Below are 20,032 nucleotides of genomic sequence, written 5' to 3'. Positions count from 1 at the left end.
CTGTGTGCTAGAACGTCGGACATATTGCATTGAATGCCTCGAGAATTAATACACTAGGTGGAGGTAGCTGCATCGTGCAGAGTTGTCTCAGAACAAGCCGCGCCATCTTAGGTAAGTGTTCCTTTGGCAGCTATTTGCCAGCTTGATGTCTGCGGTAGCCGAGGCCCTTCCACGGGTAAACAGGGGACACCCGCCAGCGCCTTCTTATCTCCGATGGTAGAGTCGTCTCACGACCGGAGAGCAGCCGTCCCTCCTGCCTACAGGGCTCACCAGGCCCCTCTGGCGGAATTCCGGTAAACACAGGTCCCGGCTCCAGAATTGCCAGGTTCAAACACCAGTGTGTGCAGAGCAGGCGGGCACACCTAGGAGCTAAGAAGGGGCTCAAACAGTTGATTAAAACTGATTAATTGGAGTGAAATGAGGCGCTAACTGCTCGGAATGGCAGCCAGGCCCCACCCCTTAATTATTATTTCAATATCCCCCCTCCCCGCTTACCTTTACCTGTGAGGGGGGAAATTTCCTGCAATCCCAGGTGGTACGGTGGGGAATCTCTGGTGGTCCCAATGGTGAGAGTGAACTCTAGCAGCCTCAGGAGCTGCTAGAGTTCACTCTCGCGAGATTTGGATCGTTGCCATGGTAACCACAGCAATGCTCCGAGCTTGCGAGAGGAGAAGCCGGCGGAGCTGCAGGAATGTGAAGAAACCTGATAAAGAATGTAATACAAGGATGGTATTCCCGATGAAACTACACACCGCCAGTCAAGAAGTGACTAAGTCCATCACACGTAACTGGAACCACCGATTGAGTTCATTATGGAACTTTAATCGCTAACATTAAATAACTATTTTCGTTTCAAAACCAGGTGGTTTCTCCAAATCTCTGGTACATCAATGGGGGCAGCTATGGCCCCCATGTACGCGAATGCGTACATGTATGTTTTTGGACACACATACTGAGATATTATAGATATATTGACGATAACTTAATTTTATGGAATGGCTCTAGAGATGAAGCACTGTCACTAGTTGATTATATAAATAACTTATCTACTCCAATTAACCCCTTAAGTCCGGCGGACGTATATTTACGTCCTTTTAAAAGCGGCTCTAAACGCCGCAGGACGTAAATATACGCCCGCCGTTTTTTTTTTAACTTACCCGGTCGCCGGTGGTCCCACGCCGGCGATCGCGGTAGGGGGGACTCCCAGGGAGCCCCCCCGCGGCAGATCTGCCTCCTCCGGTCCCTCCCGGTCATGTGAGAGTGAGGTCCTTGCGAGGACCTCACAATCACATGGCCGGTATAGCTGGCTCAGGCATTGCCAGCAGGGGGACCAACTGTAATGACAGTTGGTCCCCCTGCTGGCTGAAAATAAAATAAAATAAAGTTAAAAGTGTAAAAAAAAAAAATATATATATACTTAGATAAATTACAGCGTCAAATATAAGGCTTGTGTTTCATTTTTTTCACATTAAAATTCGCCAGATTGCTTACGTTGCCTTTATGACCCTATGGTAGCCCAAGAATGAAGATTACCCCTATGATGACATACTATTTGCAATAGTAGACAACCCAAGGTATTGCAAATGGGGTATGTCCAGTCTTTTTTAGTAGCCACTTAGTCACAAACACTGGCCAAAATTGGCGTTTTTTGCATTTTTCACACACAAATACTAACGCTAACTTTGGCCAGTGTTTGTGACCAAATGGCTACTAAAAAAGACTGGACATACCCCATTTGCAATACCTTGGGTCGTCTACTATTGCAAATGGTATGCCATTATGGGTGTAAATTTATTTCCTGGGCTACTATACAGTCTCAAAGGCAACGTAACCAATCCGACAAATTTCAATTTCAAATGTAACACGCTATATTTGACCCTGTAACTTCCCAAAACACCATAAAACCTGTACATAGGGGGTACTGTTTTACACGTGAGACTTTGCTGAATACAAATATGTGTATTTTATTGCAGTTAAAGCAAACAGTATTATGACATTGACAGTTAAAATGTCATGTAGAACTAAAAAAATAAAAAAAAATCTTATTTTCTCCCATGTTTTTCATTTTAAATTATGTTTCATAGCTAAATATTTGATATTAAATGAAAGCCCTGTTTCCCCTGAATAAAATGATATATAATAAGGGGGGGTGCATTTAATATGAAAGCGGTGAATTACGGTTTGACAGACATATAGCGCAAATGCCAGGTTTTGTTTACATTTTGTTTCGTTCACAACTTGTACATTTGGCTGCGGTGTTAAGGGGTTAAAGTAACCTCACATATTGATGATAAGTGTATCCAGTTTTTGGATGTTGAACTGATGGTGGTCAACCAGAAGTTAGAGTACAAACTATATACGAAGACTACTGATCGTAATACTCTTCTGCACTATGAAAGTTTTCACCCAAGACCATTAAAAAAAACTCACTTCCATTCTCTCAATTTTTACGAGTATTCCGCAACAATTCTCAGACGGAACAATGTGAGGAACAATTGAAAATCATGTATTAAAAATTCATAATGCAAGGCTACAAGCGGCCAGATCTGGAGAATGCTATGAATAGGGCAAGACTACAATTTTATAAGAATGAATATAGGAAAAACAGAGACCGCTCTCTGCGAGAGAATTAGGATGGAAAGACGGATAAACCTGTGGCCAGACATTTTCTAGAGAAACAACATCAACTCTCTTCTCTGAGATGTTTGGCCATTGATCATGTTCCAGAAATGGCTAGAGGTGGTGATAGAGGGAAACTCTTTCTACAGCGAGAAACATTCTGGACAATAGATAAGAGCTCTATATCGCCACTGGAATACAACAATATGGGTAAACGTGGGCATAGCAAAGAGAAGGCAGAGTAACAATAACTCTAAAATTGCAACTCAACTTCAGCGAGAATTGGGACAAAGAAGCCAGCAATCAGCAGTGTCCAGCCTAAATGGGTGCCCTGGTAGAGTAGGAATCTAGCAAATATCTCTAACAATGAAACCTCAACATTGGCAACAAATGGCAAGAGGAGCAGGATCACCACTCAAGCTCAAAGGGGCAGCAGGATAAATCACCAACCCTGGTAGTTAAAACTGAAGGTATAAATAAATGAGAAACACTACAAAAGTATATACACACTAGTTTCAGCCCTGTATCAGCTAGGTGGTAGAATTAAGGGCCCTGATAGTAGTTTGGTGTCAGAAGCAGCTCCTGTAGGAAGATTTTAAGGGGAGCTGAGTAACTAGGCTCTAGCTGAAGACATATGACAGACAGAGCACTATACAGTAGCTCTTGAGTGGGGGTAAGGGTAAGTCAGCAGTAGCAAGCCTAGCCGTTGTAAAAGAGAGGATGTGCCAGCTACAGGCCAGAGACAGAGAGCTGTACCTGTCAGGGTTTTCAACCGCTAGTACCGTGGATCCTTGTTGGCTGCATTAACTTTCCCTCTGTATCACCAATCAGGTGAGTGAGAAGTGCAGACAGTTATGGCCTGGAAACGTTGGATGGGAGAGGATTAAATTGTTCACAGCAGAGCTCTCCTTTTAGCTGGCCGCGGAACTGGAAGGTTTTTTTTCATTAATGTAAATTGAAATTTAAAGGATCGCTATAGGGTCAGGAACACAAACATGTATTCCTGACCCTATAGTGTTAAAACCACCATCTAGCCCCCCTGGGCCCCTCATGCCTCCATAAATATAGCAAAATCTTACTGTATTCAAGCATGAAGCTGTAACTCTGCATGCTGTTAGACTCAGAAAAACAAGCAGTGTGCTGACATCATCAGAAGTGGTAGCCTGATCCAATCACAATGCTTCCCCATAGGATTGGCTGAGACTGACAAGGAGGCAGATCAGGGGAAGAGCCAGCATGATTCAAACACAGCCCTGGCCAATCAGCATCTCCTCATAGAGATGAATTGAATCAATGAATCTCTATGAGGAAAGTTCAGTATCTGCATGCAGAGGGAGGAGATACTGAGGAGGAGATACTAAATGTTTTGATGCATTTTAGGCAGCCATGACCCAGGAAGGATCTCTAACAGCCATCTGAGGAGTTGCCAGTGAAGTTATCACTAGGCTGTAATGTAAACACTGTATTTTCTCTGAAAAGACAGTGTTTACATCAAAAAGCCTGAAGGTAATTATTCTACACACCAGAACAAATTCAATAAGCTGTAGTTGTTCTGGTCACTATAGTGTCCCTTTAATGTCTAAACCGTTGGCAACAAAAGTGAGTACACCCCTAAGTTGAAATGTCTGCATCACTGCATCAAATTGGTCTGCATGGCTTTCATCCCAGAAGGAAGCCTCTTCTAAAGATGATACACAAGAAAGCCTGCATAAAGTTTACTGAAAACAAGCAGACTAAGGATAAGGATTACTGGAACCGTGGCCTGTAATCCGATGAGACCAAGATAAACTTATTTGGTTCAGATGGTGTCAAGCATGTGTGGCGGCAACCAGGTGAGAAGTACAAAGACAAGTGTGTCTTGCCTACAGTCAAGCATGGTGGTGGGAGTGTCATGGTCTGGGCCTGCACGAGTGCTCCCGGCACTGGGGAGCTGTAGTTCACTGAGGGAACCATGAATGCCAACATGTATTGTGACCTACTGAGCATGATCCTCTCCCTTTGGAGACTGGGCCGCAGTGCAGTATTCCAACATGATAACGACCCCAAACACAACTCCAAGATGATCACTGCCTTGCTAAAGAAGCTGAAAAGGGTGATGGACTGGCCAAGCATGACTCCAGACCTAAACCCTATTGAGACTCTGTGGGGCATCCTCAAATGGATGTTAGAGACCTTGCGCTCCCCACCCTCTACCAGCTCCGTGATGTCGTCATGGAGGAGTGGAAGAGGACTCCAGTGGCAACCTGTGAGGGTTAAGGCAGTGCTGAAAAATAATGGTGGCCACACAAAATATTGACACTTTGAGACCAATTTCCACTTAGGGGTGTACTCACTTTTGTTGCCAACGGTTTAGACATTAATGTCTGTGTGTTGAGTTATTTTGAGGGGAAAGCACATTTACACTGTTATACAGGCTGTACACTTACTACTTTACATTGTAGCACAGTGTAATTTATTCAGTGTTGTAACATAAAAAGATATAATAAAATATTTACAAAAATGTGACGGTGTACTCACTTTTGTGAGATAATGTATGTGGGGCAGTGTGTGTTTATAGAGGGGAAATGTGTGTATGGGGGGAGTTATGGGGGTGGGAGGGTAGATAAATATATACATTTTATAAAAAAACAAAAAAAAATTATCTATTGCACTACATTACAACAAATGCACACACTGATCTGAGCAAAGCTATTCAATAATTACTCTGCTGCTGAAAAGGCATTAGATTGGTTTCGCTTTCCTGATGAAAGTCTGTGATACAGACTGAAACGTTGATTTTTATTTTGAGCTAATAAAAGCTAAGTTTTATTCATTCAACTTGGAAGTCCCTGGAGTGCTATCTTGTACTGTTGGCTGTATCTGTTTGCTGATAAGCACCGGGCAAGTACATCAAGGAAGGTGGAGTGCATTACTATTTTTGTTATATATATATATATATATATATATATATATATATATTTTTTTTTTTTTTTCATATCCCCCTCCTTTCTTCTGGTCCAGTGGGGAAGCACTGGTCGTCCAAGTGATAAGAGTTAACTCTAGAAGCTTCTGGGCTAGAGTTCACTCTCGCAAGATTCGGAGCTTTGCCGTGCTAACCACAGCACCGCTCCGAGATTGTGAGATGAGAACCTGGTGGAGCTGCAAGCTAGAGCTCCCCCGAGTCCTCCCTCCCCTGCCGGCTGCAGCATTTCTGTACTAGCAGGCCTGTGAGGGAGATATCTGATCAGGCAGGGGAGAGTGCTTCCGTGGAAATAATTTGCGGCGCCCCTATGTGGCACTTTTATATATTAACCTTGTTACTCCCTCTGGATTTCAAGCAGATAACAGGTCATGTTACTTCCTAGTCGTTTAGCTCAAGGGAGATAGAGGCAGCGATTATTATTATTATATGGCGCCAACAAATTCCGTAACACTTTACAGTGGGTGGACTAACAAACATGTAATTGTAACCAGACAAGTTGAACACACAGGAAAAAGGGGTTGAGGGCCCTGCTCAATGAGCTTACATGCTAGAGGGATAGCTCAATAGCTCAGAGCACCAGCTTTGCAAAGTCTTCTTATAGAGCTGCATTGGGAAGTCTGATTGGACAGCCACAGAAAGTCTGGAATATGGAAGAAGGAGAGGGAATGCAAAGGCTGCAGGCAAGAGAACTATTGTTCTGCAACAGGTTTTTAAAATATACCGCAATGGAAAAAATACAAAATTAAATGTATGTTTTTATTGGGAGTATTTTTACTAGAGTGATTTTTATAATGGGCAGTGGAGTGTCCCTTTAAAGAATACAAAACTGTGCCCCTCTGACTCCTCCCTTCCTTGGCGCTGGGTTGGGCTCCTCAAAGTCAGGCGATTGGGGGAGGCTAATAAGCAATGAGCTAATGCATTCCTATTGGGATTTAAAAGAAACTGGACGTCCTAATGCAAAGCGTGAGGATGTCCAGCGTAGTTTTACGGACTGGCAGATAGCCATTAGAGGCAGGCTTAACCCTGCAATATAAGCATTGCAGTTTCTCTACAATTAAGTAGTCTGGGTGCCTACAGTGTCCCTTTACTGTGGTTAAGGGATTGGGGGCTTAGGGAGAATTAGGGAAATTTAGAATTAAGGATAGTGTGGGTTAAACTTAAGGTGACAATGTGTGGTAGAATTGGTATTAAGAGTGTTTGTATTTACAGTTATTTCCTGACATCAGTTTAATACAGCAGCAAACTGATGAACAGTGCAGGAGCCAGATGTGATACTGCATGTTTCAATGTCAACTGGAGCAGTGGTCTCTCTGAATCCTGGCCTGGTATTGTTTGCCAGTGCTTCAGCATCAGAGGGGGCATGAGTGATGGTCCCCAAATTGCTATTGGAAACAGCCATGGCCTGAATCATGTCTCCTCTGCCAGGTTCATACAGCAGTGGGGAATAAAGAAACAATGAAGGAGCCCAGTGCTTTAGTCTGAGCACTGCCGCATGCATTTCCCCACGCTTTTGATTTATTTGTGCCACCCACTCTTCTACAACCAACAGTGGAGACACAATCACTGTGTCTGGAGAAGCACAATCAACCTCTGCACATGTATGGTTCATCTGGATACTGGGCATTAGTGCATAGGCAAAGTGTTTTGATACAGGGCAAGTTGTAGCCCTGCGAAAGCAGGTCAATTTAAAGGGCTAATCAAAACAATATAATCAGTACAGCCTGCCGTAGTGGTTATAATGCCAGGACTACCCCGAGTCATTTCTATTTTGTGTGATGGCCTTCTATTTGTGCAGCATTATCACACAACCGAAATAGGTTACTCAACTGAGTAGCTGTAAATTAAATAGCTTCTCACACAGTGGCTGGATTCAGAAAGGAATATTATATTCCACAGTAATGAAAGAACGCAGCAGAACACATAACTCTTACATTTGCACGCGTGTCATGCAGAAATCACCACACTGAGGTACTGTAGAAAAAAATATATTCATGATTGAATATTTAAAAAAAAATGAATAATTCAATATTTCCTGCAGTACCCATTTCTCATTTCCGAATATAATATTCCACTCTGAAAGTCCTGGTTTCTGTTCATGTCATGGAAAAGAGGCAAGATGTATGCGTATATTGGAATTAAATTCATAAGCAGCCCTAATAATAGAGAGTGCTGAGATCACAGGACACAGATCTCTGCTACCTTGATACGTGTGAACACATTGTCCAGTCATATTCTTGGAATCCACGGAAACCTTTCCGAGCACAAATATGTTGGAAAGCATAATGGAAAAGTTACTAACGTAGGAGCAGTGTTGCCTTTCCTATACCTCTGTTAACCGAAGGCTTTAATATATCTGAATGCTCTCACGCAAGGCTTCTCAATATATTCATTTATAATAAGAAATACCTCCTGCTGTTTTCAGTAACAAATTAATCAGTGAAACCCCACTGGTTACTAGTTTGTTGGCAGGCACCTCTGCTTCCTTTTAGCACTGCTTCCAAACACATATCCAAATTATTGAGCTATGATATTTATTGATATTTGTTCCAGCTTCTCAGGAATTGCAGGGGTTCATATTGTAAGAAATACTGTTAGGATATCTCTTAAATATATATTTTCATTATCTCTGTCTGGTTAAAGTATATCCTTAATATTCGATGCATGTGTAGAGCTGGGAGGAGAATACATATTTTCTAGCATAATATGTCTGATAGAGTAATATAAGTATATAGCTTTGAAACAATGACTAAGAATAAGGCACATGGTTAATTTTTATTTTAGAATATTTGCATATATAATCTGTAAAGCATTTTGGAATTAGATTTCAGGAATTTAGTATTTTTATTTTAGAAATAATTTCTTCATTTTAATGAAACAAAAAGGTAATTTGATGAATCAACCTTAAAGGGACATCTCATTGAAATGTTCTGGGTGCACTGTCCCTGTCCCCTTAAAGGAATTCCTTAGAGTAATGAATACAAAGTTGTATTCCTTACACTTTAGCTCCCACTGCAATACACCCCCTCCACCCCTGCAACCTCCTCTACATTGAAAGTGTTAAAAAAAAAAAAAAAAAAACACCTCTTCTTGTACTCACCCAATTCCAGCACTGAACTACTGCGGCACTGGGTAGGTGCTTGGCTTTCTCTGACGTCATCCTATGCTTTCCTATGAGGCTTTAACTGATGCTGGATGCATGAGGACATCCAGCGTCCGTTAGGTGACCAAAATTCACTTACCAACAGGAAGTGCCTCTAGTGGCTGTCTGAATGACAGCCACTAGAGGCAGTCTTAGTCCTGCAATGTAATCATTGCAGTTTTAAAATAAATAAAATAAAAAAAACATTTAGAAATACCAAAATGTTTTGTCATGGGCAATCATTTACTGGATCATTTGTATATTGTGTGGGTGTTATTTATTTGATTATATATAAAAAATAAAATAATAATAATAAAAGAAAAAAAATATATATATATATATATATATATATATATATATATATATAGTATCCTAAATTTGTATGACAATTTAATTTATTAAAAAAAAAAAAAAATAGAATTAAGTACAACTCACATCAGAATCAGAGATGGACACACGATTTGATTCTATTGTAGGCCTCCGTATAATTCGAGGAGATATGTGTGATGAAGGACCTGTTGCATATGCTTGGTGCTGAAATGGAAGGCAGCCTGCTGAAGGTCTTTCCTGTAGAGAGAACTTTCTATTAGACAGAGTAGGCCTGGAGGCAGCTCTTTGTGAGCAATTCAAGTCCCGTTGATCTTGGGAAGAAAGAAAGACATCTTCGCTGGTTTGACTGCTCATGCCATAATTTCTCAAACTGTCCATATCATCAGACGATACTGTGTCAGGATCCTGAGGGTCTTCTTCCACATCAATGGCTGCTACTCTCTCAGCAAGTTCTGTTTGGGTATCTTTACTTGGGCCACAATCACAATCCATTTCTGGGTACCGGGTAATTAAATGTCAAATACAGTTTTAGGATTACTCCAGAAAGTCCAAATGGACAATGGACACTCTTCTCAATTAAGGCTCTTTATCTGGTTGGTGTCTAGGGAAAATAAATAAATATATGTTAAAGAATAATTTCCTAATAAGTATGCTATTAACTGGAGAAGAGAAAGCAAAATCAACACAGTGTAATGCAGTGTTATAAAAAAAAAAGCAATATTCCTCCACTCCAAAGTTCATGAGAGTGAAATATTAAAAGGTCAACACAAAACAAATTTATCAATAGCATTGCAATACCGATTGAATTTGATTGAAAGCAAACATAATATATTGTGCAGGACCCTCTTCATCTTCTGTTCCTGTATGTCAAAAGTTTTTGTTACAATTGTTTGTCTTGTTTTACCTAGTGTACAGCTATAACGCTATGGGATATGTTGGTGCTATATAGGAAATTGTCAAATAGAATGTATTAAGGGAAATGCTTGCTTACAGCTTTTCAAAAAATAAAATAAAAATAAATATGAAAGACAGCATGGTTATTAAATGAGGTATTAGCAGTCCCAATAATTTGTACTGGATCACTGACACAGAGAGGCCTACGAGGGGTCAGTTATAGGTTTTATGAATATGCGATACGGAGAGCAGCAGGCTAGACATATTTTGACGTTCAAAAACAAAGTACAACCCAAGAACACAGACAACAATCATACGAAGAGACAAAATTCAAGGATGACAAGTAAAAAAGGTTGTTCAATGATTTCAAAAAAATATCTGCATTCAGTTTCACAGTACCTATTAATGGCAATATAAAACATTATTGGAAGACTTAAATGGGATTTTAATCTTTTCAGGTGGTAAACTGGCACCAAATTTGACTGCCAGGTTTTATTATTAAACTGTGCTAACCGCCTGTATTCAATTGACTTTGTCAAGCTAATGCTGGTTGGATATTAATCTATTAGCTTCAGCGGGTCCGAATCAATTCAGTTAAAATTTCGATAAGTAAAAAAAAAAATCTAATTTGTGATTCACATAATGGTCTATATGTAGGGGGAAAACAACCCAAACCAAACAAATTAATACGCTTCTGTAAACGTCCAGATTGTACTTTGGCAATAATGGCAATTGGGTATAAAAAAAAAAAAAAATAATTGTACAAGATTATTTACGAAGTATGAATTGTGAGGGAATTGAAAGTAAATTTAAAGTAAATTCAACCCCTTAAGGACACATGACATGTGTGACATGTCATGATTCCCTTTTATTCCAGAAGTTTGGTCCTTAAGTGGTTAAAACTTTAGGTCAACTAGATAACATAGCGAACCGATAACTCTAAACTCACAAAAATCTACATTTTAGTAAATAATCTTGTAAAAGTTCTTTGTGGTTTTTTTTTATACCCAATTGCCTAAAAACAACCATTGAAACACTGTCCAGAGCCACCAAAGGAGTCTAGCCAGGATACAAATTAATATTTTTTTCTTCCAGTCTAGGTCTATAATAAACAAGTAATTATAAAGAAAATTGCTTTATTTTTATTTTTCTGTTTTTTGTGTTTGCTGTCCTTGTGTAATTAAAATTAAAAAAAGAAATTATATTCAGATATGATCAAAAGCATGCACATTTCTAATGAAGTTTGGAGTGCAGAAAACATAAAATTACATTAAAAACTTGGCATGACAAATTACAATAAAATATGTAATTGACTAATACAATTAACAGGATTACATTTCAAACACGTTTCAATATTCACCTGCTTTAATTCACTCAAAAGTGCCTTTAGCAGAAGAGCATGAATTTACATGCATACAAATTTCCCCAGTAAGAACCAAGAGCTATATACAAAGAAGCCCCATTGTCTTGCAAGCATACCACAGAAGCACCATGTAAGTACGACTAAATTATACATACTTTACAAGCTCCTCTTCCAGTCTTACATTTTTGATTCCTCTAAACCTATGAGCATATCAAAATGCCCAACATAAGGAACACTCACAGCCACTAAATAGATTATTTTGGTTAATGAAATAGCTTTGTACAAACAAAAAAATACTTTGTTCAGGAAAGCAGGGCTTTTTATAAATGTGGTGGTGTAATTTTGATGACCACATGTGTTAACCTGATCCAGTATAGTTTCTATAATACACCTCACAACACTTCAAATAGCCAAATAAGTACATATTGGTTTTAGAATGGGTGGCTGGAACAAAGTAATGCAACACTTTAGGCATCTTTAGAGACTTACTGAAAAAGTACTTGAGAATAAGATGAACATATTTGCCATATATTATAGTTACAATGGGTTTATTGCGAATTGCTATTACAGAGAGAGACAGTGTCTGCCCCTCCTAAAGTGTTCAAGAGATCATATATTTAGGCTTTGTGTGGTTTTAATAGGCATTTGATACACTGTACATAAAACTCTAAATTCAGTAATCCACAAGTAATAAGAGACTCCACGGTAACAGAAAACAAAACAATGATACCACCACATCACACAAACTTTGAAGGCCGACTCAATCAAGGTATAAAATAGCTAGAAGAAACTGTGAGGCCTAATTTCCATATATTGGAGAAGCTAGCCAATGCTCCCATGTCCGGAAACACAAAGAATCAACCCCAGCAGAGATGAGTTACTATAGTTACAGGCAGTAGTAAACCAGGTACACAAGATTTTAAACTAGCATGCAGTACTGGAAGCTTCATTTCTGACAGTTGCCAGATCTTTAATGAATTAGGTAATTAGAAATACATTGGGGGCAGAGCCAAGTTACTAACCTGAATGGCCGCATGCAACCAAAGCTCCATGACAAACAGCCACATTGGACCCTCTATTGCAGCCCAAATCTCCCACAAAAGGTACCAAACGGTACCACCAACAACGGAGAAGGAGATGGGTAGAAAAAAAACTAAACAAGTCCAACAGACCCAAACAGAGTGGAAATATCGAAAACCTCTGGAGGCTGGCCCGCAGCACGGTGGGCGCCAACATGGCTGACGACGCCAAAGACTGCTCAGACATTTCAGATGACTTCACTAGCTGGCCAGAAACGCATCATCCAGCCGCCATGCCAGCCCCTCTCCTGACTCACCCACAAGTGGATACATCCCCGGTGACCACAGGGGTAATGAAAGCGCTACTAGCAGGGCTTCAGCTTACCATACAGGCGGACGTGGCCCGGACCCGCACAGATTTGCAGGGCTTAACGGGCCGCCTGAGCGCTGTGGAGGAAAACTCCTTCTGCAACAAGCTAAACATGAGCTGCAACAGCAGAACCACAAAACAGAACAGAGTTTTGCAGAACTGGAAGACCAACAAAGGGGCCTGAACCGCAAGATCAGGGGAATTGAAGAGGAGATACAGGAGTCAGAGGTACCGCATTTTGTCAGGCGACTGATGACAGCCCTCCTGCCCCCTAGACAGGCCAAACAAGCTGTCCTGGGGTGAGATGTTCTGCCTCCCCATGCCCGCCAAAGCACCGACCACGGTGCCCAGGGACCTCCTGATACGCTTCCATACCCACGGAGACAGAGCAGCGGTACTCCAAGCGACAAGAACTCAAGTTCCCTTTGTTTTAGAGAGCATGCAGCTATTATTCTACGAGGATCTATCAGGGTCCACGTTAGCCTGGCGCAGCACGATAAAGCCATATACAGCCCTCCTGTGGCTACAACACATCCCCTACCAATGGAGACGTCCTCAAGCACTCATCAACCACGGGAATACATCCTACAAGACCCAGGACATGCAAGGTGCCATGGACCTACTGCCATCCCTGGGACTACGACCTGTCCCCTGCGGTATCTTAATAGGCCAGAGGCACGGCCCAAAACACAGGAACCCCTCTCCAACCCACGTCGGACCAGATAAGAGGTCCCCCACAGCAGGCACTACCGGAGGGAGATCGGAACTCACCTCAAACCGGCCCTCTAACCGCACAGGCCAGCTGCAAGCGGAGCACTTCTCCCCAGAGAGACTATGATAAGAGAGACAGACGATAAGCAACCCACTAAATATTAGCCCAAACGAGCCACAACCCGGCTCTTTAACACACACATAGCCCCCTCCTCCCTCCCCAGTGTTATGGGGTAACTTTACGAGCATAGGAGCGCAGCATTAGAATGCCCATGCCTGTACATAACGCGCTCTCCATCACGACCGGACAGCCACCTTAATTCTGGAGGTGACTCTTGCCTAAAATGCCTACCACACCAGCGACCCAACCAGAGATAGGGCCACATGCCTAGGCATAATAGGCTCACTAAGCGTTAGCACCCACTACCCAAAATAAATACCCTAAGCTCATGGCCCTAAACCCAACTATGATGGGCACCATGCCAATGGTTCCCTGCCATGTATGTTTGATGTATTGCAATTGTCTATCTCATGTAAAGATATATTATGCTACAGCTATGACCCGAGTCAAAAATAAAGAATATAAAATAAAATAAAAAATGATGCATTGGAAGGCTAGTGCACATGCTTGGCAAAACACTACACTGTGTGCCAATCAAATGGTCTCCCTGAGGCTGCAATAAATAATGGTTTACTTTGCTATTTCTTTATAAGCTCCTCTAGTGGCGGTCAGAGTAAGAACCAATAAAGGCATTTAAAGGGACTATATGCACCTAGACCACTTCATCTCATTGAAGTGGTCTGAGAGCAGTGTCCCTGTCCCCCTTCGTAATACAATGTAAAACATTGCAGTTTTTGATAAACTGTAATATTTACATTTATTACTAAAACTGCCTCTAGTGGCTACCAGAAAACCACTATAACGTCCTTCCTGCATGCAAGCGCGACTCGCCTGACGCTGGACATCCACACGCTCTGCATGAGAATATCCAGCGTCAGGTAAATGACCATAGGAAAGAATTGAAGCAATGCTTTTCTATGTGAATGGTCTAATGCGCATTAGGCCTCCCCCCAGCCCCCCATTTTTGATGCATCATGTAGTCATCTGTAGAATATATAAGTGGTAAAATATTCAAAACTTGCACCAATCCCTCCTACACAGAGATAAAAAAAATACATCTTCAGACTAACTACTGCTAAATTTATTCTTGATCGGTTAGATGAAAATTATGCAAATCTCTTGAGAATATTGTTTTAAACTGATTAATGTAAGGAAATTTCCAGGTGACAGAGTCACTAGAAAGGCAATGAGTGCAGTGCTACTAAGAGGGTTAAGACTTCAATTACTTCTGTAATCTGCAGAGAGACAGGCAAGGAGAAAGGTCACGAGGATGCAATAATTGAAAAGGAAAAAAAAAAATAGCTTCAAACATTCCAAAATAATTACAAATAAAGTTACTCAACTAAACTCATACGGATTACATTTTAACAAGCCATTCTAACAGACATTGGAAAAAAAAAAATATATATATATATATTGTAATTTTTACAAATTATACATTTTTTCTTCTGCTTCCAACAAAAAATTGCCTTTTACCACCTAGAAAATTTGAAATTGATTATATTCTCTATTCTTCCTTCATCAAAAATAAAGAAATAACATTTAGATTTCTATTTTAACCAAACTATTATTCACACACGGAAATGTCAGTATTCCTAAAGTGATAAAATCGATAGATTCTATTCTCAATTCAGTTGCATGGATTCTCCAGATGTTACAATACCGTTAAATAAGGTTTCATCAAGGATTAAATGATTAAAAATGCTTCGCTACAAATTGGATATCAATCATCTGGTTCAATCACATTCAATGGAATGGAAAGAAGTATTAGCATGTCAGGAGTCCTAATTTTCTCCTGCATTATCTAGAAATTATGAAGTGTTCTCTTACATAAGTGATGATTAAATAAAGATATAATGTCCAAGTCTGCAGCACCATGTGTAGAAGAAAGAAAATCATAGAACTGACAGGTTAATGGGTTGCAATTAGGTGAAAGATTAATTAAACTCCATTCCTAGCACGGGAAAGGTTTTATACACCACGCTAAGAGCTGAGGTCTAAAAAGCACTTTGTAGAGAGTAACACTTATTTAGCAGCTTTTGGCTTGATAACAGGAAGGGTAAGATTTTAACTAGTTAGAAAGGACATACATTGCTACTGAAAACATGGTACAATACATCTGGAGAGGGAGATCAGTATGGGTGTTTGCAATTGCTGGGGGTCCCTTGAAAAGCAAAGCAAGTTGGTTTTATTGAAAGGCAACATTACATAGCTGAAAAGAGACTTGCGTCCATCAAGTTCAGCCTTCCTCACATATGTTTTTGCTGTTGATCCAAAAGAAGGCAAAAAACCTAGTCTGAAGAGCTTCCGATTTTGCAACAAACTAGGAAACAATTCCTTCTTGACCCCAAAATAGCAGTCAGATGTCTCATTGGATCAAGCAGCTATTACCCCACTAATTAGAAAGTATATCCCTGTATGTTGTGTTTTTGCAAGTATTTATCCAATTGCAGTTTAAACATCTGTATAGACAGGGCCGGATTAACATAGGGGCTGATGGAGCTGCAGCTCCAGGCCCAGGCCCATGGAATAGGCCCATTGGTTTTAAAAAAAAAAAAAAAAAAAAAAAAATTACATTTTTTTTTTTTTTTTTTTATACACACTACTCTTAGGGTTGCCAGGTATTTCTCATGTATTTCTTAGGGTTGGCAGGTATTTCTCAGAAGTATTTCTCAGGTATTTGAGGCTGCCTAGCCGGTGCCGGTATTGCAGTAATACCGGCAATACAAATGTCTGTCTCAGTATAAACATAGATTATTCTGCAATACCAGCGCCGGCCAGTAGGGGTCGCTGTTTGTGTGGAGAGAGGCAGTGATAAGAAGTTACGGCATCTCTCTCCCTGCCTCTCTCTACTCACTGATCCGCGGGGAGCAGCTCTGCACAGAGAGTCCAGACAGCAGCTCCGAGACATGGGGACGCTGAGACATTGGGACACTGGGGAACATGGGGACCCTGAGCATGGACGTCCGCAGGAATTTTTCCGGGGGGCAAGGGGGGGTATAATTGTAATGACATCCATGCTTGGCCCCTTTTTGACAGTGTCATGAAGGGGAGGAGCATAGTCATTTTCACATAAAGCAAGGATGAATAGCGTTTTCACAACTATGGTGTCAGGAATATATGTTTGTATTCCTGACACTATAGTGTTCCTTTCATCAAATTACAGGAACATTCTGGTCACCATAACAACTTTATCTAAATGAAAATGCTGTGATGCAAGGAGGCCCCTGGGTGCTCTTTCTTTGAAGGGGAAGGGGAAGGGGAAACCGTTTACCCCCAAAAGGCTTCCTTCAGCTTCCTTCAGCTCCAGATCTCCATGCCTTTCTCCATTCACAGCGCCACCTACTGGCCAGCGCTGGTATTGCACTGTATTCTCACACTAAAACGAAAAATAGCAGCACAAGCTGAAAAATCCGGGGGGGCCAAGTATCCCCCTTTACCCCTCACCCCCCATTTGGACGCCCATGACCCTGAGACACTAGGGACACAGTGGCCCCTAGTCTGTCTCCCCATGTCTCCCAGCCACTGTCCCTAGTGTCTCAGTGTCCCCATGTCTCCCAGTGTCCCCATGTCTCTAAGTGTCCCCTAGTGTCCTAGTGACATCAGGACACTGGGAGACATGAGGACACAGACTCTAAGGGACACTGGGAGACATGGGGATACAAACACTAGGGGACACTGGGCGACATGGGGACACTGAGAGGCATGGAGACACAGGGAGACATGGGGACACTGGGCGACTTTGAGACATAGGAGACATGGCAGTGTCCCCATGTCTCCCAGCCAGTTTCCCTAGTATCTCAGTATCGCCATGTGTCCCTGGTGTCTCTCAGTGTCTGTAGTGTGCCAGTGTTCCCTAGACTCCCAAAGTTCCCTAGTCTCCCAATGTCTCTGTGTCCCCATGTCTCCAAGTGTCTCAGTGTCCCCTAGTATAAAAGAAAAAATCTCAGGCACTCACTGTGATAGATTAAGGCAGGTTTATTGGACACCGCAACGTTTCGACCTGTACCCAGGTCTTTATCAAGTCTCCAATGTCCCCTATGTATCAGTGTCCCCTATGTATCAGTGTCTCAGTGCCCCATGTCTCTCAGTGCCCATAGTGTCTCTGTGCCCGTAGTGTCTCAGTGTCCCCTAGTATAAAATAAAAAAATCTCAGGCACTCACTGTGATAGCTTTAAGCAGGTTTATTGGACACCGCAACATTGTGACATGGGGACACTGGGAGACATGAGGACACAAACACTAAGGGACTGGGAGACATAGGGACACAGACATTCCCCCTTTTTGTGTATGTTCGCCCTTTCGGCCGTTCTGGGTATGTGATTTGTGTCAGTAGCCCACCTTTTTACCACATCCATAGACTTTCTGCTTTACTGGACACTGCTGTTAGGGGGTATGGGTTTACTTGAAAGATGAAAGCATGAGATTAGCAAAGGGTATGTGTTTTCTCATAGTTGCATCCTATGAGTTTCCCTACAGCATCATCTCCATCAGATACATGACGCTTAGGAGGTAGGACTTTTTTAGTGTTTTTGGTCAATAATATTTTGTTATTAGGCCCATCATAATTATCAGCACCAGGCCCACTGGGCTCTTAATCCGGCCCTGTGTATAGACTGACAAAACCACCTCTTCGGGCAGAGAATTCCATATCCTTATGGCTCTTACTGTAAAAAAAAACCAAAAAAAAAACCTTTTCTTTGCCTTAGATGAAATCTCCTTTCTTCCAGCCTAAATGTGTGACCTTGTGTCCTATGTATAGCCCTGTTTATGAATAGATTCCAAGATAATGGTTTGTACTGGCCCCGAATATATTTGTATAATGTTCTCATATCCCCTCTCAGGCGCCGTTTTTCCAAACTAAACAGATTTAAATTTTTTAACCTTTTTTAGTAACTAAAATGCTCCATTCCTTTTATCAGTTTTGTAGCTTGTCTCTGCACTTTTTCTAGTGCAGGGGTAGGAATACATTTACCGTATTTATTCGAGTATAACGCGCATTTTTTTAAACCGATTTTTAATTTAAAATTAAGGGTGCGCGTTATACTCGAATAAATATACCTTCCAGGACCGCCGGGCTCATTACAAGCCCGGCGGTCCTGGGGGGTGGGCAGCAAGCATTTACTCACCTCCGTGCAGCTCCTCCAGCTTCCCAGTGTAAATCTCGCGAGACCCGCGGCCAGCTCTGACGCTCTGACGTCGTCAGAGCTGGCCGCGGGTCTCGCGAGATGTACACTGGGAAGCTGGAGGAGCTGCACGGAGGTGAGTAAATGCTTGCTGCACACCCCCCCAGGACCGCCGGGCTTGTAATGAGCCCGGCGGTCGGTATTATCGAGCACCCACTCGAATATTTATTCGAGTATAACAAGCACCCTAATTTTAGATTAAAAATCGGTATAAAATTTTATACCGATTTTTAATAGAAAATTAGGGGTGCGCGTTATACACGTGTGCGCGTTATACTCGAATAAATACGGTAATAAAAATAATAGAGTGATAAAAGGGTTAAGGCATGATCACGGCTAGGATCAAGAAACAGTAATAAGTAAAACTAGATACAGTAAGAGGAGATCTGATCAAGGTGAGAAACTGAACGTGTAATTCAGATGACTAGACAGGAGATGATCCTGAGCATGCTATGTTTATATGCTTTAATACATAATTCGGATTAGGTAGGTCAGGAAAGGACTAGGAATGGACAAGGAAATATCCTAAATCTTGCTGAGTCAAATACTACAGCGTTGAGAACAATCACATTAAGATGAAACTGCAAAGGTACAGCACTGGTGGAATAAGGCCCATAAGTGGGCCTAAAGACCACCATATAGATCGTAGAACATGTGCAAAACATGGGACCCAAGAGCGATATCACAATGCCACACGGAAGGAAGGTAACCAATACTCTCTAAGAGGTGAATCATCACCTATAGCTCCAGGAAATTAGGATGACTATAAGGGGAGGGGGAGATTGACAGACAACTGTATGCCAATAAAGTCAATTGTTTTAACTTTCAAGGGCACAAGCCTCTAAGGCAAAAGCCTTAGACCATAAATTAGTCCTCAGAGCACATGGCCAAACTAGGCAAGACTAGTTGGACTATTGGTCAACTCCGCCCTCATTTCCTTCCAATGCTATTCCCTTCCCCCCCAAACGTCACTCTGGTTTCTGTTGAATACTACTGGAAGATTGGATGAATAAGGGGTGTCCTATTATAAGCCCTGTGAATACGACTTTCTCCTTTAGACGCACACTTTCTCTATGCGTCTGCTTGAAGAACACACATTTTGCAGAGCAAAGGCGTGGTATGCCTTTTTCATTGTGTTAATTCATTTATTTCCATTTACTCAATAAATAGTTTGGGCAACGGCATATACTGACTAATATCAATTGTATATGTATGCTTGTTTCTTTTATAGCCTCTCTCAAATAGTGTTAAATTGCAGAAAGCAAGGAGTGTGGACTCAAGGTTTAAAGGTTATTAATAGCATAATAGGAGATAGATA

The 20,032-nt window shown here is 41.4% G+C and overlaps 1 protein-coding gene across 2 annotated transcripts in view; it reads right to left on the bottom strand.

The window, feature by feature from the left end:
- CAMKK1 (calcium/calmodulin dependent protein kinase kinase 1) overlaps positions 1-20,032 on the bottom strand; it is a 454,400-nt gene that overhangs the window by 263,940 nt on the left and 170,428 nt on the right. For both annotated transcript variants that reach the window (XM_063457438.1, XM_063457439.1), the window contains exon 2: positions 9,156-9,651. In XM_063457438.1, the coding sequence (XP_063313508.1) occupies positions 9,156-9,542 (387 nt within the window). In that variant the 5' untranslated portion in view covers positions 9,543-9,651. The remainder of the gene's footprint in view (positions 1-9,155; positions 9,652-20,032) is intronic.

This window comes from Pelobates fuscus, chromosome 1, assembly GCF_036172605.1.
Source record: "Pelobates fuscus isolate aPelFus1 chromosome 1, aPelFus1.pri, whole genome shotgun sequence".
Classification (NCBI taxonomy): Eukaryota; Metazoa; Chordata; class Amphibia; order Anura; family Pelobatidae; genus Pelobates; species Pelobates fuscus.
Note: the sequence above shows the minus strand (reverse complement) of the source record. Positions and strands in the feature narration are given on the sequence as shown.